Source organism: Eubalaena glacialis, chromosome 20, assembly GCF_028564815.1.
Source record: "Eubalaena glacialis isolate mEubGla1 chromosome 20, mEubGla1.1.hap2.+ XY, whole genome shotgun sequence".
NCBI lineage: Eukaryota > Metazoa > Chordata > Mammalia > Artiodactyla > Balaenidae > Eubalaena > Eubalaena glacialis.
In genome coordinates, this window is record NC_083735.1 from 13,075,438 (window position 1) to 13,094,704 (window position 19,267).

Genomic DNA, 19,267 nt, shown 5'->3' on the forward strand with positions numbered 1-19,267 from the left:
TCTCAGTCTGTTCCTTCACAAATGAGGTGGTAGTGATTCAGAACACCTACTGCCCTCTGTAAAAACACACATGCTGTGTCACCCTGCCGTAGCCGCAGAGTGAAGCTCTGGAGCACGTAAGGGCAAAGGATTCTTCAGTCTATACACAGTGAGGCTGCTGAGGCTCGTCCTCTGTAATTCCATACATGAAAGCCTTTCTTATCTCCTTCTGCATTCTAAACACTGTCATAGATTAAAACTTTCAAGGTTAATTTCTAACCACTTAATTATGAAGCAAAATGATTTCATCTGCATCCTCCTCCTGCCCCCTCCCCCCAACCCTGGGGACAGTTTCCTCCTTTTATAATTTGCATTCTCTTTTATGAATGAAATAAGAAAGAAGTGATCATAGAGATGGTTTGTTGTTTCAAGCATCAAGAAGAGTGTCCCAACAGGCCAAATCTTTGTGGGAGCCACAGAAAAAGACCTCTTATAGCACCAGAAGGCTGCGGAGAAACGTGCAAGGTCACTTCGAACTTCCCAGCTGCCAGCAGTAACACATACGGGAAAATGGGCAGGGATGGGAGTGCTTCCTGTCTATTTTATCACCACCATCAGCAGGTTATAATTTATTTTGGAAACTGGATTGATACAGGAAACCCAGGAAGAAAATGATCATACCTCTAGAAATGGTGGGAAAATTGAACGAATTTTCTTATTTTCGGTTCTTATCAGTATGAAATTAAAGCTATTAAAGTTATTTATTTATTTACTCAGGTATTAGCTCTTAGGTGTTCTCTTCAGTTCTTCATATAAGCAAAAACTGTAAATGTGTAATAATGAAGATTCTTGCAGGACAAAGTCATTAAAAAAATCCTACTCCAAATCAAACGTTCTGCTCCTTTCCCATTACACTATGCAATGTGGCTTTACTCAACTGGTCTTCAGTAATAATGCAACATTAACGACCAATGTTATTAGCACTCTGAAAGGCATATTTTGTCTTTTTTAAAATTAACGGTTTTCATATAAAATTTGTTCCATCTTCTGTACACTTTCATCAGCGTCTTTCAAACTTTTTTCACCATTACTCACTTTAAGAAATAAATTTTACATAACACTTACACATACACACCCCCAAATACCCTTACAACATGCAGTGTATACTGGTATTTTTTGTTTAATCCTATTCTAGTCCATTCCATTAGAAAAATTGCTGGTAAAGACACTCAATTTCTTCACTAATGGATCACAAACTGCAGTTTGAAAAAACTTTAGACCATATATCACTTCCTTATTTGTCAAATAATCAAAAACAGTGAAATTCTGAATCATAGATTACCAGGTAATTCCTACCAGATAACACCTCTTGTTCTGTTTTCATTCCGTGGGGCTTCTTTGGAGGTCTGGACTGAAGGTGGGTTCAACATTTCAGAGTGGATTTGTGCTCATTTCTATCAGTTGAACAGAGGTTCTACCCACCTGGTACCACCCTGGCTTGAGGGTTTTTTTGAGATTGCCCACATGGTGGAGGAATTTGGGCTGAAACCCAAGTATGAGATAACTTGTTGTGAGTGCAGGAGAGTACATGTATGTATACTGACATTTTCTACTACACCCAGAAGTTCAAGACAAGTTCAAGACAAGAACTCTTCCTCAGGGCCCCCATGGGGGACAGGTCTCAGCCTCATGCATGCTGTGTGTGTGTACATGTGTTACGTCTCCCTACCCTGGGTTGATCCTGGACTTCATCTCCTGTCTTCTGGGCCCCCTGAGGCTGTGAAAACTGAAGCTTCCAACTCTCATTTAATTTTTTAGACTCTGGGTATATCTTACCCTCTCATCAGTTCATTTAAAAAACCTTTTTTAGTCCAACATTTGGAACAGTTTCTAGCTGGATGGTACATCTTGTACCGTAGTCTGTGCAGTTATAGAACCAACAATTCTCTCTCAAGTGATGTGAAATAAAACATGTAGAAACATCACTGGGTGTAATTCAGATTTTATTGCTTATTATGTCATTCCATACAACTTTAGGTAAACACGTTGAGAAAATATACTGGGAGTATTAAACAGATGATGGCAATATTGATGAAAATGTTCAAGTGTTTTACATAAGGTAGTAAGAGGCACCGCTGCCACCATCACCCCCCCCCCCGAAATTTGTACATTTCGTATAAAAAGAGTAAAAATAGCTCATTGGCATTTAACTAGCATTATTCTTTGTAATCTATGAACCACGATATGCCTGAATAATTTCAGAATCTTCAGAGCAAAACAAAAGCATTTTCTTCCACTAGCAGACATAGCAGTTTCAGTTTCTTTAAAAAACAAGCAAACAAATCAGCACAACAAAAACTATACACACAACCCCAAAACAAAAAAGTTGGCATATTCCAGTGGTCCGGAATTTTGACGTTTCTATCGTATTAATTCAAGAAATAAAACGTGATTCAGCATTTAAAAATGAGACAAGCTTCTTCACCATAGTTATACTTACTTTATAATTGAAACGATTTAACTGAAGCCAATGTTAACCCAGCGAAAACCATGGATATAACTCAAACTGCTCTTTTGATAAAGAAACGTCTTTAAAAGTTAACTATTCTTTAAAAACTCAGACCCGAGCTGCACAGGTGTAACTGAGGAACCAACAACTGACTCTTCCAGAAACCACAGCAGTCAGTGTTTTTGAAGCTGGGGAGTATATACAGAATCACTGTAAATCGCACATACACATCAGTAACCTCTTGCTAAAACAGCATTTGAAAGACTTCTATGTCTATTTTTACAAAGATGAGTGGGCTGAGACATACATTTGGATACTTGAAAAGAAACAAAGCTTGAAATGTGGTTTTATGTGAAACCACTTAGAAGAACTCAGTTATCAAACAACTAAAAATACACAACAACAGATAAATAGCAATTTATGAAAACCATTGTCTCTAACAATATAAAAATTAAATATTAAGGCATCTTTTACTCCCATTTTGGTATATGCAGCAAAGAGAACGGTTTTAAATAGGAACCAGCACTTCTAGTCAAATGCTTTCTAATGTATTTGGCAGATTTGGTTTTTTTTTTTTTCTTTCTCCTATTCCACATACCATTGAAAGCTCTCATGATCAAACATCATAACCCACACCAGGAGGAAAGTATAAACATATTCATTTATTAAAAAGCAGTTCACCCTTGAAAAATAAAAAGGAACTACAAAGAATATTATGTATAAAGTTCAAATACTAGTATTTAAATTTCTCTGAAGGAATTTACGCTTCAGTAATTAAGAGAAGGAAGGGATGAGGACGTACAGACGAGAAGCCTATTCATATGGATGACGCTGTGAACGCGCTGTTCACTCAGTCTTCTGCTCCATTGGGATGAGAATTTGAAAAGGGCTTTCATGGTCCTTTAAAAAAATCACATCCACCAGAATAAGATCACATAACTTAACACTGATGATTTGTAATTCCCCATATTTGTCCATTTACAAAGGCCAATTGGCTTCATAAAGTATACTAAACAGTAACATTTTCACCTTTTATTAAGGCAAGTTTGTGAAAGTAATTTAATACAACCAGATCTCTTCATGAACTTTCAGCTTAAAACATTTTTTTTACGTAAGAAACATACAAAAAAATGGTTTTATAAAAAGCCACCTCAATACCAGAAAAGAGTAATGAAAGATTTTGAACCCAGTTTACTTTTTAAAGGATGCTCTTCCTCCCTCGTCTCCAATTCCAAGTGCTATTCATCATCTTTAGAGCCAGTTTTGCTTAACTATAAAGAAAGGTGAAAGAAATATTCAACAAATTTAAGCTATCATATTATTTGAGTTCACTATTTCCACATCATATCAGAAGTCAACATTTACAGTTAATAGAACAGGCAACAAGGTTCAAGTAACTTGCACCATCTACAGCTTCTACCATATGGAAATACTTTTCAACTTTAGCCTCAGCTACTTTAAACAGGATTCTTTGAAAACATAACCTCAACAGAAGAAGAGCGGTAAAAAAATCCCTTGAAGCTTTCCAAGAAATAAATTGGAACCAAGAGTATACAAAAGGTACCATTTATAAAATGAATGATATTCTTCTATTTTTGTTTTTTTACAAACAATAAATTCTAAAATTTTAAAATTATATAAAACACTTAAGATTTATCATCTTAACTAGATAATTCTTACAGTTTTGAAAATGTGATACAAGTCTTAAACTGCGCTTCTCAAACATTTTGGCTCCAGGACCTCTTCCCACTCTTAAAAACTGAGGATCCTAAAGAGGTTTTTTGTTTTTTAAAATGTACATTATACCCACCTGCATGTAAAAAACGAGAAATTTAATTCATGTAAAAATAACAGGGGCTTCCTGGTGGTGCAGTGGTTAAGAATCCGCCTGCCAATGTAGGGGACATGGGTTCAAGCCCTGGTCCTGGAAGATCCCACATGCCACAGAGCAACTAAGCCCATGCGCCACAACTACTGAGCCCATGTGCCACAACTACTGAAACCCGCATGCCTAGAGCCCGTGCTCCACAACAAGAGAAGCCACCGCAATGAGAAGCCCGCGCACCGCAACGAAGAGTAGCCCCCACTCGCCACAACTAGAGAAAGCCCGCGCGCAGCAACGAAGACCCAACGCAGGCAAAAAAAAAAAAAAGTAAATAAATAAAATAAATTTAAAATAAATAAAAATAACAATAACGACAACCCAGTCACATTTTAAAAATGAAAAACTGCATTTTCTAAAACAAAAAACCAAAACTTAAAGTGAAGAGTAGTGTTGTTTTACATTTTTGCAAATCTCTTTATTATCGAGCTCAACAGAAGATAGCTGGGTTCTCACAAATCTGCTCCTACAGTAAGACAGATATAATGGAAAATGGCCAACAAAAACATAGTCCAAGTACTAGGAACAAACGGAGTGAACACAGAAATGAACGTACTTAGATCCTAAACCTACTTACTATCTTAGAAAATTCTGGAAAACGCAAGAATATAAAAGCACACATTCCATTAGTGCTCTAATAGGAGAACGTAGTGATGGCATCATCACACTTCATGCAGCCTCTCGTAAATGCCACTGTACATGTGCGAGAGGAAGTGTAAAAAAGGCAAAAACATCTTACTATTTTGATGCAAATAGTTTGAACCTGACAGTCCCTCCGAGAGGGCCTCCAAAGACCACATGTGGAAACCACTGGCTTAGAGTAATGGATTCTGAGTCCAAACCGTGTCTAGGAGGTAAGCTCCTTCTTAAAAATCTCTCTCCCATCTCCCAAGATTACTGGATTATTTGAATTTTACTTTCTCTTTTGGCTTAAAATTCTAATTTATATTAAGAAGGTCTCTCTTAAAAACAAACTGGGGACTTCCCTGGCGGTCCAGTGGTTAAGACTTCGCCTTCCAACGCAGGGGGTGTGGGCTCGATCCCTGGTTGGGGAGCTAAAATCCCACATGCCTCATGGCCAAAAAACCAAAACATAAAAAACAAAAGCAATATTGTAACAAATTCAATAAGACTTTACAAAATGGTCCACATCAAAAACAAAAACAAAAAAACTGAAAACGACACTTCTGGCTCTCGGGAAAAAGGAGGATGATCACTTGAGATGACCCAGATTATTCTCCTTTTCATGCTTGGCTGGGATGGGCCACACCGAAAAGATGGATCCTTACTCTGATTTGGGAGACAGCTCCTTCTGGAGCAGGCAGCATTTTAAGGGGAGAGCAGACTTAGCTGGTGAGATAAATACAGGTACACCTGGGACAATGGTAAGTATCCATCAAAGATCAGTGGCGGGGGCCCAAGTCAATGAGAGAGCGCCAGAGAAGCTTCACCCACACAGATGGCTTGTATAGGGTCAGCCTCTTCCCAGGAAGGCAAGAAGTAGTAAAGGCCGACCTCAAAATTTTGCGGGTTGGGTTCCAGACGACCGCAATAAAGCAAACATCATAATAAAGCGAGACACACGAATTTTTTGGTTTCCCAGTGCACATAAATGTTTACACTATAGTGTACTTTATTAAGTGTGCAATAGCGTGATGCCTAAAAAAACGATGCACATACCTTAATCAAAAAATACTGTATTGCTAAAAAATGCAAACCACTGTCTGACAATGCAGGATTGCCACACACCTTCAATTTGTTCAAAACAGTATCTACGAAGCAAGATAAAGTGAACTGAAATAAAACAAGGTCTGCGTGTACTGTGTTTCTTTATTCCCGTTGTGGCTCATGGCTCCCTACTCTCAGGTAATATTTTTGTACTAGATTTTACAAGCACAAAAATTACTTCAAACAGGTTCTATAGAAAAGGCATCCTATGGCCCAAACAGCTGGCTTCAAAATAAACTTTAAGAATACACTGCTTTTAAATTACCCATACTTGTGGGTCCTCATTAATCCTAATCTTGGATCATATTAATTACTCCACACAGCAGTAGTGACACTAATTGGAATGAAAACTCATTTCAGGAAGTCCTAGACAGGGCATTAACTTACTGTATTAAGGATCAGTTGACGAGTAAGGCAAAAAAAAAAACAGAGAGAAGGGGACAAAAAGTTCCAAGTGGAAAGTAAACAATTTTCAACAACAAAAACAGAGAATCTTTCTTGATGATGGTGGGAAATTACATTTAGGGTCTGCCGTAAAAAAATACTTAACTTCTACTAAGAAATCAAAGCACTCCTTTTCATGACTTGTTTCAAATTCCATATTATCTATAATTTAGGGTCATATTTTAGTACGTCTATTCTTAAGAGGTACTTACATAAACAGGCACACTTTACTGTAGTTATAACTCATTTCTACAGATTTTCCATTATTAAAAAAAGAAAACCTAAAACTGAGGGTGTAAGGAAGAGAAAAATGTGAAAGATATTTCAAAAATACTTACATGCTGAACGTGAAAAAGGAAACAGACATCCCAGTAAAATCCAAAGGTTGAAGGGGAGAAAATGGAAGATATAAATTTCATTACTTGATGGCAATAACTGTAACAATTTTTTGAAGACTGGAATATAAATATTACATACCTTCACCACATCAACCCAGTTCCAACCTCGAGGAAGTTCTCCTTTGTGATCTAAAGGATGAACACACTAACTTCATATCTAAGACCAATCAGTAATATTTAAATTTAAATAAGATTTTATATACTACTCTACACAACAAATGTATTAACAATTTAAATAATAAAAGGTCCTTGCTTACTGAAGTGAGAAGTTGTGTCAGTTTGCTCTGTTGTGAGTGAGTGCTCATACCAGGAAGCAGGCTCAAGACAAGAGGCCTTCTCAACACGTCTGCCTGCAAACCTAAGAGGAGGCCGGGCCAACTTATTTACTAACTGCTGTGCTCTGATAAAATATCCATTATTTAATCTGACATTCTTTAATCAGGGCTTTAATCTGTTGGGAGCGCTTAAAAGCAAGCTCAACCCTTTTATAAGAATTTATAGTTTATGAAGTAATTTCACTCTTTTAATAGAATATTCAAATTTGAAAAATAGTTTAATAAATGCAGTCTAAAAATTTTCAATTTAAAATGTCTTGATTTCCTCTTTGCTTGATGTATCTATATATGCCTCATTTTATGAAACCTTCAAAATCTGCATTCAAATCAAGGACACTATTGTATAGTAAGAGAAACAGAAACTAACCCTGTGATTCTTATAGGAGAAAAGCTATAATATCACTGGAGCTCAATTTTAGATGCTAATGGCTCTTTTCTCCTTCATGCCAATAAGAATCTTATCTCACTGGTTACTGGTTATAAGGGGGCACGGGGACAGATCACCAATTCTGGTAACCAAAACTTACCCACAATGCCACGACTGTCCCATTAAAGTTTTATTTAGAATGCAAGTTTCAAGTCACAAGCTCCTGCACCATACTTATAGGAAGATAAGGACTTTTAGGTGGGCATCACCAAGGAGAGGGAGGTAGGGAGATAGTAATGAAAGGGAACAACTGTAGATCATTATGTGTGAAAGCAACAGTAACAAACTAACTGACATACATGCTAAAACATTCTGAAAAGAGATGAACCAAAATTCTAAAAAACAGATTGTAATGTCTAACAATTTACTGCTTCAGTTGTTTATACTTTAATGCTGCTTTGACAGTAGGTATAATGGAGTCCCAGATTTTCTATTTCATAAACCAATACGATCTCAAAAAATGTATTTTGAGGGCCAACACGGTTGCTTTCTTTTTATTTTGCCACAAATGACATTAAACAAAACATAAACAACCAAAAACTACCATCACTTTATAAAAGAAAGGGTATTATTTTAAACCTCTTCACCAAAGTAAAAGGGTCACTTCTTTTAATAAAGGGCAGCTTGTAACCATACAGCAATAACACACACATACAGACCTAAGTATACGTACACACTTGTGTATGTGGATAGAAATATCTATACGCACACATGGTAATGTCCTCATTTTCCTTAACTGGGAAAAAAGTTTACAGATTGATGTCAATTTGCAAAGTTTTAGGTTAAATAAAGAAAAAGGACCAAATATATATTCTTAAATCTTGTTGTATAAGTAAGTCAACTACAGACGAAAACATTAAATTATTTACTGTGTTAAGATCTGATGGTATACCAGACTTCATTTCAAATAAAAGCTATATTTCAAAAAAATTTCAAAAATACACTTATCTGTCATACAGGTAAACAAACAGGAAAATTCCAAACATGTCAGAGAGGGTACCAGTAGGACACACATCTGTACACTATTCTAATGGTCTACAATCTTCAGACTCATTTATAGTTACTTTGCCACTTTACCTTCTTCTCAAATGTTTATCTCTTGTGGTAAAGTAGTAGTAAATATTTTCAATATACGTCTGTGACCTAAAACAGTCTCTGATCCAAATGTTCCAAGAATGAAGAGTATAGAGAACTAATCTTGTAAATCTAAATATACTTATTAAGCATCCATATCATACCAAAAAGCAACCCAGTTATGTGTGTTATAAAAGAGAAAAAAATAACACAAACCTGTTTTATCTGCCAGCTTACGTTTCTGGGCTTTTGAAAGTTGTTCTTTTTTGTCTTTTTTCTTACTTGATGGGGCTGTGTTAGGAGTTTCAACTGAGATGATATTGCTTATGGACGTCTAGAAAAAAAGAACAAATTCTTAGACTCAAGCCTTAAAACTTACGGAATTACACTAAATATGGCTACATCCTGAAATGAGTTGACAATTTTTAGGTTTGTGAAGTAAAAGAATCCTTTATTATTATATTCATTTATTAGATCAGGAACCTTAGCACATTATTGGTTTCACTCTCCTAAAAGTTCACATTGAAGGCCATAGTATTAGTTATACTGTTATAACCAGGTCCCTGAGAAACAAGATCTGATACCAGGATTATGCTGAAGCTCTGAAGTGCCAAGGTAATTTTACAATTCAGTTAATGTGCCGTTATTTGAAAGTTAAATATGTCCTTAGAAAAATCACATATGCCTATTTAGAACCTCCTGGTTCCCAGAGGAAATGAAGGAAATTTTTTAAATATCTGGGGTCATGTAGACAGATAGACAAAACTTAAAATGCTTACTACCTGCCAAGCATTGTCATAAATGTTGTACAGCTATCACTCATTTGATCCTTAGTACAATCTCACGAGGTAGATACTATTATAATCCCCATTTTAAAAATGAAAAAACTGAGCACAGAGAGATTAAGAAACTGCCCAAAGTCACACAGCAAAGGAGTGCATGCTCAGGGCCATGCGGTCTGGCCCCCGGTCCAGGAGCTACCGCCCTCCGCTGCTTCTCCAGCTGCCTCTCAGTGTCCACTTGTGTTCATGGGGAACACGGAAGCCAGAACTGCTCGTGGCCTTTGGTTTACAAGACAAAACTCAACTGATACTGACCACTGAAAGTCTTGGAGTGCATGACTTCGTGCAAAGGGGTCTAACACATACTTGCTTAAGGTCATAAAAGATGATTATTCCCTAAAACAATTCTAGAAATAAAATAATTTTTTCCTATTTAATGAAGTCTCCTTAAGCTGCAACACTTTCCAATTGAACTGTGGCAGGACTACTTACAACTAAATAAGCCTCATGGAGAAAGTACATAATTTCATATGTATTTCAGCACTATGTAAGAAATCTTCTATCTGAGCTTTAGGAAGATGTTAAATAAACTTGAAAAAGTATTTGGTTCTACACGGCTCAGTTTTGGCACACCCATGAAGTATTCTAGGCTTATGTGAAGGGTAAAATCTAGAGAATATAATTTCATTTTTAAAGATAAGTAGACACTAAGAAATCTAAAATTCATTGTTCTTATTTAACTCAGATGTAACTATCATTTTAAATCTAACACAAAGTTTCCCTCCAATTTTTAAAAAATAATAAAATAGTAAAAATGAATTACTAGCAGAGTAAAACCAGAACAAACAAAATATGGTGAAAGTGAATCCCCTGCTCACAGTAGAACAGACAGGACGGTGGTTCTCCATGAGCCGCTCTTTATTGTCCTTGGCATATTCAAACAACGTGTAGGTCATGGCCGTCCCGAGATTCACTTCCACCGCCTCCTGTAACTTGGCTAATATGCTCTGCTTTACAGCTGACGATCTGCAATGCACAAGAAATACATTGCTAAGAGAAAAGTAAAAGAGACAGTTACCCTGCCCCCGCCCCCCAACAAAAAAAACCTCACGAGAACGGAACACTACTCACATGGTGTTGTTAAAAAAGGCGTTCATAGATATGATTGGAGGTGTCTGCGGATAGGTCTCTGTCCAGGAAATCTCTATTAGGAAGGCTTTGGGATCACCGTTTTCACCTATCTGAAGAAAAGGGAAATCTTAGGCTTGTAAAAAGTGCTACAAAGGCAGAATATTAAATGATGATCTTTAAAATGATGACTTCTTTCCAATGCTCGTGATCAGATCAGTCATGTCATATTTTGAAAAGCTCCGGGGTATGGCCTGAGACCCAGCAGAGGGTGAGGGCTCGGTCTTTTATTAGCCTGTCTTTTAACTCACTCCTAGGCTGTTTTAACAGCTTTAGCTGATGTCCATGGCCTGTCTCTCTCATCAGCCCTCCAATCTTTTCCAGCCCCAAGATTATGTCTGATACATGTATTTTTTTGTTTCATCAAAGCTTTCTGAGGACAAAGATAAGACATCAACTATGGGAACAAGAAGAGAATGGACAAAAATGAAAATCCACAAACTTGAAACACCTCATTTTTGTCTTAAGTTTTCCAATTGCTAAATCATAAGAGGCTTTAAGAACAGGTAAATTGATATGCATTAGCACAATCCCAAGAAAGTAGAAAATGAAATGTAAAATTTATAGAAAAAAGGAAAGGGTAGAGAGATAAGGGAAAGGAGTGCCTTAGGCTGGACAGCAACTCCTGAAAAAGTTTTAAAAATTTTTAGGGACTTCCCTGGTGGTGCAGTGGTTAAGAATCCGCCTGCTAATGCAGGGGACACGGGTTCGATCCCTGGTCCCGGAAGATCCCACATTCCTCAGAGCAACTAAGACCATGTGCCACAACTACTGAGCCTGCGCTCTAGAGCCCGCGAGCCACAACTACTGGAGCCCACAGGCCTAGAGCCCGTGCTCCGCAACAAGAGAAGCCACCGCAGTGAGAAGCCTGCGCACTGCAACGAAGAGTAGCCCCTGCTCGCCGCAACTAGAGAAAGTCGGCGTGCAGCAACAAAGACCCAATGCAGCCAAAAATAAATAAATAAATTTATTAAAAAAAAATTTTTTTTTAATTGAGGTATAACTGACATACATTATATTACTTTCAGGTATACAACATGATTCAATATTTGCATATATTGCAAAATGGTCACCACAGTGAATCTAGTTAACATCCATGACCACACACGGTTACAATTTTCTTTTTCTTGTGATGAGAACTTTTAAGATCTACTCTCTTAGCAACTTTCAAAGTACACAATAGGGTATTATCAACTGCAGTCGCCATGCTGTACATTACATCCCCACGCCTTATTTACTTTATAGTTGGAAGTTTGTATCTTTTGATCACCTATTTGACCTGAATTTAAGATGTCTTTTCTATTTCTTTTGCTCTTTCCAGCTTTTTATTTTGAAAACTTTTACAGAAAAACTAGAATAGAACAATGAACACTCACTGACACGTATCTTATTCACCACATACCTATTATTCCACCTGCCTTCTCTTTCTTCCACTACAGGACCAACTCCCTTTCCCCAATGTATGTGATTTTTTTCCTTTGGCATTTGTTGAACCATTTGAAAGTGAACTGCAGACATCATGAAATGTCCTTAAACTAAAGTATCCTAAGAATAAGAACCTTCTCCTTTATAACCACAAAACCATTATCACACCCAAGAAATTCAACATGGATACAAAAATATTATCTAATTATAACTTATATTAAAAGTCACCAATCATATCTAAAGTGTCCTTTAACAAAGCACTCCCTCAACACCCAAATCCATAATCCGTCGAGGATCGTGGATTACATCTGGTTGTCAGATCTCTTTATTCTGGTTTAATTTAGAACAGTCCCCAGTACCCAACCCACCTCCTAAATGTCTTTCATGACAAAAAGAACCTAGGCCAGTTTTCTTGTATAAGTCCCCAGATCAGGACTGACTGTTTCCTCTGTTCAGATTCAGACTAAACGGCTTTGGTAAATGGCTTTGATAAAGATACTGGGTAGGCGATGTGGTGTACTCCCCCAGCACCAAATAATGAGGCACATTAAGATCTTCCGGAATCATTAGTGGTGATACCAAGTTTGATCACTTGGTTAGGGTGATATTCTCCAGACCTCTTCAATGGAAAGGTATCTTTTTCATTTTGTAATTACGAAGCAATCTGTGGGTGATACTACAAAACCATGTGCATAGCTTGTTTCTCAACAACTTTTCACCCAAAGGTTTCAGTATCCATTAAGGATCCTTGCCTGAAACAATCATCACATTGGTTGTTGCAGAATGATGATTTTCAAATAAAACTATGGAATGATTCATGAATCAGCATCTCATTCTTGCACAGGGCAATGCTAGTCTCTTCTGCAGTATTTTTAGTACATGTGCTGCTTTGTGGGTTTTTAAATACTTAATATTAAACATCAGTCAAAAGACTTAAAAAATTTTCACCCCAAATTGTTACTTGACTCACTTTTATTTTCTGACCACTAATGTTTTTATTCACATCTCCTTACCCTCAACCATACCCCACATCAATATAAGGTGAGGCTTAGAAATTATGTCAACTAAACTTCGGGATCTGTTGCTATACTTACCTAAGTTGATTACCTGCATAATGGACGTCATCGGTTTATGCTTGTGTTTTAAGTAGAGATAATTAAAAAGTAATAAAAGTGGGGGGTGTGATGAATTGGGAGATTGGGATTGACATATACACACTAACAGGTATAAAACAGATAACTAATAAGAAGCTGCTGTATAGCACAGGGAACTCCACTGTACAGTAGGAAAAAAAAAAGTAATAAAAGTTACTTGCTTTATGCAATCACTAAATCCTTACTCAAAGTGTATGTAGAAACAAACTGCCACACGCCTCACACTGTGCGTTACCCAAGAGACAAGACCACTGCTGTCTTCAAGGGAGACAGACCTTCAGACAACTCACTAAACTGCAGCACTATGAAAAGTTCCAAAGGCACAGAACATAGCATGAGGAAATGGGGACTATCGATTCTACTCTGAAATCAGGGGACAGAGAGGAGACACGGCCCACGTACGTCACAGAGGAGGCTTGGGGCAAGCATTAACGGAGGAGCGGGATGGATGATGGATGCGAGGTGAGGGCAAGAGCAAACAATGTGTCCCAAGACAGAGTATCAACGACAATGCAGGGAAACATTTAACAAGGTATCACGTCTAACAGATGCCAGCGCTAGGAAAGTCTGGAGACACAGTCGGAAGCAAACAGAAGGCACTGGGTGTCAAGCTGAGGAGTTTCGTCCTCATTCTACAGGAATGGAGAAACCTTTTTAAACAAAGGAGTGGGATAACTCATTCTGTATTTCAGAGAGCCAGCTAGTAGTAGTGGGAGGCCTAGCGGTGAAGCGGCACCAGGGAAGCTGCAGTAAGAACAGAAAGGGGAGAGTCACTGAGAAGGCTGCTAACCTTGTCTGTGCAGGAACCCAGGGTGTGACCAGCACTCAGCCAGAACCGAACCCCAGGTCCTGTGACTCAGCTCACTGTGCCCAAACGTCACACTCCATCGCCCATAAATCCATCCTACAGGCCGCATCAGTGTGTCCACCCGACAGGACACACACACGCCCTACGGCATCCTGGAGGCTGTGTGCTCAGTGAGTAGCGGCTGGTGTCAGCACGGACATCTGGGGAAGCACAGGGGACTCTCCCATTTGCTCGGGGACAGGGGCCGTGGCTGGGGAAGCCTGCGGGGACGGCTGGATTCAAACAGAAGGGCCCAAGACTTAACTCCACTGTTACCTCCGGCCATTAAAAGGCTCTGCCGTATATACGCGGAGTGGTGTAAGGACTGTGGAGCTTGAAAGGGAACTGAGCAGCACTGAGCAGAGAGGGGAGTTTCTAAAAAAAAATAACTATAAGGGATTTACTTCCTATGAAGTCGATAACAATCATGTATAAGGACCATTTCTCAAACAATTTATTTTAAATGGTGACAATGTTAACAACCATAAATCCTGCATAAGTCTTTTATAAAAAAAGTTTTCCATACCACCCACTACTACTTAAAATCATTCAGATAAACGGTTTATGTTATTTATTTATAAAATAAAGTACTGGTACTGTTGCACATTGAAAAAGAGTTATAAGCAAACTTTATTTTAAAGAAAAATTGACATTTCACATACTCATAAAATATTCACGCACATTGCTAATACAGAATTAAGAAAATATCAACTTTTCTTGACTAAATTATAGGGTAGTAAAAAGAATGCTAGACTTGGACTAGAGACCTGGATTTTAACCCTAACATTTATCAATATAAGCTGTGGGAGCTTGGGAAGTTAGGACTGAGAAGTTATCTTTAAGATTAGAAGGTAAAACCACATAATTTCTAATGTTTCTTCTGTTTCTAACATTTTAAAATTCCCTTACAATAAAAACGTTTATCTTAGTTTTTAAAAGTTTCTGAATTAAGTTTTCAAAAGTTGAAAATAACTCATGTCATGGTGATGTGTTTTCATTTAAATTCTTCAACAAATCCAAAGACATAATAAATGTAAACCACTAAATTAAAAAAAACAAAAAAAAAAGCCCCCCAGCATTTTAAAAAGCAACTTTCGTCTTTTCCAACAAAGTAGTAAGTGCTTCTATTCATGCCAGGTCTTACCCTATATTGAAATGAAACCGGACTTAATTCCCGGAAACTTTCATCTCCTTCATAAATAGAACGCAATGCCTCCAGTTCCATCTGAAAGAAATAAATCACATGAGCGTTGTTTACTCATATAAACGGATTAGAAATAGAGGATCTTTTGTTTCTGGTTCAAGTCCACTCAACAGCGTAAAACTTGGCTGACTTACATGGCCTTCGACGTTTATGACCCAGGTGCGTATACTAACACATCACAATCCTAACCCTTTCTTTAACGCTATGCGCCAGGCACCGCTAAGCATTTTGCGGTGGATTATCTCACTTAATTCTCACATCAATCCTATGAAGATCTTACTGTTTTCTCCTTCCTACTAGGGAGGAAAATAAGATTCAGTTTAAAGCAACTCCAGAGCCTGTGCTTTCTCACTCTGCTAAAGGCTAGCCTGGGGTAGAAACAGCATTAAAGTTGCGGACGAGAAGTATGAAACACACTCATTCCCCATGATTTACACATACTATTTATATTTGTAATCCCTACCACAGAAGGATACAAAACTTGAAAAAACGCTTACGGACAATAAAAAGAACTTTTAAAAAATGGTAGTTAGAAAGAGGTTGACAAGTATCTATCCAAGATGGGGAAAAGAACTGCAAGAGAAAATGTAACTAGCAATCCTTGGCTGGAAATACTTTTTTTTTTTTTTTTAATTTATTTATTAATTTATTTTTGGCTGTGTCGGGTCTTCGTTTCTGTGCGAGGGCTTTCTCTAGTTGTGGCAAGCGGGGGCCACTCTTCATCGCGGTGCGCGGACCTCTCACTATCGCAGCCTCTCTTGTTGCGGAGCACAGGCTCCAGACGCGCAGGCTCAGTAGTTGTGGCTCACAGGCCTAGTTGCTCCGCGGCATGTGGGATCTTCCCAGACCAGGGCTCGAACCCGTGTCCCTTGCATTGGCAGGCAGATTCTCAACCACTGCTCCACCAGGGAAGCCCTGGAAATACTGCTTATAACGCTGTGGGCTTACAAATGAGAAGACCCCATCACTGTTGTGATTACTGACAAAGACCTCAGAAGAGGTAAAGAAAAGAAAGACTGCACTTCCGCAGATATTTTAGTTTTCAAAAAGATGCATGTTGAGAATTCTACAAACTACAGGATGGTGAGTTTGACCTCCATGGACAACATTTTAAGACAGATCATTAAAGAAAGAGTTTGCGAGGACCCAGCAGAGTTAAGGAGTAGCCCCTACGACTTGGCAAGAATATGAAAAACAAGATATATGTTCACAACCCTTCTTAGGGAGGGTGACTGGACTGGTACATTAGGGAAAGAGACAAAACAGTCTACCTGGACTTCAGCAAGGCCCCATGGGTTTCTCTTGCTGCCTTCACAGAAAAAAAAAGGTAAGAATTCAAACTGGATCAAGGAATAACTGAGATGAGATTAGAAAAACAACATTACTCAAAATGTAGTGCTACTCCTTCTGTCCTTAATTCTTTCCCATATTTCAATTAAATGACTTGGACAGGAACAAAAATTGGAGGCAGGCTTATCAAATTTGTGGATGACAATTTGATGGGATAGCGAATCATGCTGGCAGCAGAAGAAGAAATTTAAAAGCCCTTTAAAAACAATCTAACAAGATGAAACTTTACAGGGTAAGTAGAAGAACTTGTCCTTAGGTACCTAAACATACAGAGCAGAAGATGAAAGACAAACTGCTCTGCATAAAAGCACTTTCAGGGTTTTTGTTAACAGTAAATCTAACTGCAGAAAACTGCAATGCCCCAATTTTAAAAAAAGAACATAAATAAACTTATAATGTGTCCACAGATACACAATTCCAGAAGAGTGAAGGAACTAAAAAGAATGAACAAATGGAGAAGAGCTAAAAGGAACCAGTTGGTATGAGAGGAGGAGGTCTGAAAAACTGGACAGGAAAATGGTCTTCAAACATCTGGAGAACAGTCCTGTGGAAGAAGATGCTGTCTTACTGTTAAATGGAGATGGCTGGTTCTCACCGCAGGAATTTCAATTCAGTAAATCTGAGCTAGAGTGCAGGTAACTGTTTTTCTAACAACCACCCAAACGGTTCTAGGCGGTGGTCCATGGGCCAAACTTTGAGAAACCTTACACTATATGCTCCATGCTACACAGTAAGAACTATTCACGCCTTCTTAGAAACTCACCTGGCAAGAATATTTTAGGGGCTTCCCTGGTGGCGCAGTGGTTGCGAATCCGCCTGCCAATGCAGGGGACACGGGTTCGAGCCCTGGTCTGGGAAGATCCCACATGCCGCGGAGCGGCTGGGCCCCATAAGCCGTAACTACTGAGCCTGCGCATATGGAGCCTGTGCTCCGCAACAAGAGAGGCCGCGATAGTGAGAGGCCCGCGCACCGCGATGAAGACTGGCCCCCACTTGCCGCAACTAGAGAAAGCCCTCACACAGAAACGAAGACCCAACACAGCCATAAATAAATAAATAAATAAATAAAAATTAAAAAAAAAAAAGAATATTTTATAAGGATTCAGACATCATAGCTTGTTGAATTTTGGGTCTTCTTTAAAGATAACTTCCAATCCCGAGATTCCATGACATGTGTCATGTAAAAGTACTATCAAGCAGTATACACTAAATGAAAAGTGAACTCCTACTTACAACTCTAATATCATATGATTCAATGTTAAAGTGGCATTTCACGAGAAAATATCGGAGTGTAAACCATACAATTCCGGTAGTACATGGATGGTCAAAACAGACTTCGTATCCACTGGACAACTGTCAGATGGATACATTAAATGATTCCTTCCATCAAGCAACATGGCCAGAAGACACTAGTGCCATTATTTCCCTGCACAAGAAATTTAACTAACTCAATTAACTTTCTCTACCAGCCAACAGATTTTAAAATGTAAAGGTGATTAGATTCCCAAAGAGCCTAACTCAGAACACAGGCGCTGAACAACACACGGGATTTAAGGCGAGCCAAGTGCACCGGGTCGCCGGCCAAGGACACTCGCCCTCGTTATCAGGAGACCTGGGGGGAACCCCAGGGTTTGCAAAACTCAAAACTGCAGTGCGGGGGAGGAAGGGCAGAGGTGGTCCCCTACCCAGGTAGGCGCGCCGGGCCTCCCCGCGCAAGACACCCGCAAACTTAGGGCACCTCAGCCAGGCTGTCGCCGTAGAGGCGAGGGCACGTGCGGGGCCGGGGAGGGGCATCGCGCCTGCGCGGGAAAGGAGCGTCCACCCGGACTCACCTCCTGGTCCTCGTTGGCACTCATCGCGCCGGTCACGGGGCGTCTCCCGGGCGGACGGCGTTCGCGACAACGAAAATAAAGGGAGGGCAGTGGCCCCAAGGCCGGGGCGTCCCTCTTCCGCGCCTTGGGCTGCTGAGGCACACCCTTAGCACCGCAGACGAGAGTCTCGCGGGTTCCCGGTCCCCGGGCCGCGCGAAGCCGTCTGCGGAGGGCTGCAAGCGGGGAGCCAACTACCTCCGCAACAGGCGAGCCAGGGAGTCGCAGAAAAGGCAGAAAGGCGGTAACGGCAGAGACCCCGCCCCCTCCTTCTCGCTTCTCCTATTGGCTCCTTCTCTCCCCGCCCCCAGCTCCTGCTCCTCTAGGAAGCGGAGCGTCTTCCTTACGTTTCGTGGATCAGCGTAGAGTTCCGGGACGGCGATTGGCGTAGAGCGCTGTCAGTCAAGCCCAGAAAGTGCTTCCTGTGCCTGCGCGGGTGGGCACTGGGAAGTCTCGCTTGTGGTCACCGGCTCAGGGGCGGTGGCGGTAGGGACGGCCCCCGGCGTTTTGTGACCGCCCCGCTCCACCCTGCCTGCTTCCCCTAGTTCTCTCCCGGCTGGCGGCGACCGGCCACAGCTGCAGCGGGCTCGTGGCGTGCGGCCTGGGTGAGTCCGGGTCGGGAGACCAGTGGGGCCGGGCGAGACCGCCGAGGGAGATTGCTACCGCTTAACGA

General features: G+C 39.8%; 2 protein-coding genes across 2 annotated transcripts in view; one reads left to right on the top strand and one right to left on the bottom strand.

Annotated features, from left to right (window-relative positions):
- Positions 1–1,969: 1,969 nt before the first annotated feature.
- RWDD4 (RWD domain containing 4) lies at positions 1,970–18,828 on the bottom strand. Its single transcript, XM_061177275.1, has 8 exons — positions 18,559–18,828; positions 15,317–15,397; positions 10,690–10,799; positions 10,437–10,584; positions 8,993–9,110; positions 7,020–7,069; positions 3,684–3,759; positions 1,970–3,388 (listed from the first exon to the last, which is right to left on the bottom strand). The coding sequence occupies exons 1-7, from the start codon at positions 18,580–18,582 to the stop codon at positions 3,727–3,729; spliced, it is 564 nt and encodes a 187-aa protein (XP_061033258.1). The 5' UTR covers positions 18,583–18,828; the 3' UTR covers positions 1,970–3,388; positions 3,684–3,726.
- Positions 18,829–19,038: 210 nt separating this feature from the next.
- Positions 19,039–19,267, top strand: part of TRAPPC11 (trafficking protein particle complex subunit 11) — a 48,141-nt gene continuing 47,912 nt past the window's right edge. Inside the window, exon 1 of the mRNA XM_061177560.1 lies at positions 19,039–19,199. The gene's annotated coding sequence lies outside the window, so the exon portion shown is untranslated. The remainder of the gene's footprint in view (positions 19,200–19,267) is intronic.

Bases quoted from the DNA above. Each gene is read 5' to 3' on its own strand.
- RWDD4 (XM_061177275.1), bottom strand. From the start codon at position 18,582: ATGAGTGCCAACGAGGACCAGGAG. The intron at 9,111-10,436 runs GTGAGCAGGGGA...CTTTTTTTCTAG, and splicing joins ACCGTCCTGTCTGTTCTACT to ACGTCCATAAGCAATATCAT. The intron at 7,070-8,992 runs GTTTGTGTTATT...TTCATCCTTTAG, and splicing joins TAAGCTGGCAGATAAAACAG to ATCACAAAGGAGAACTTCCT.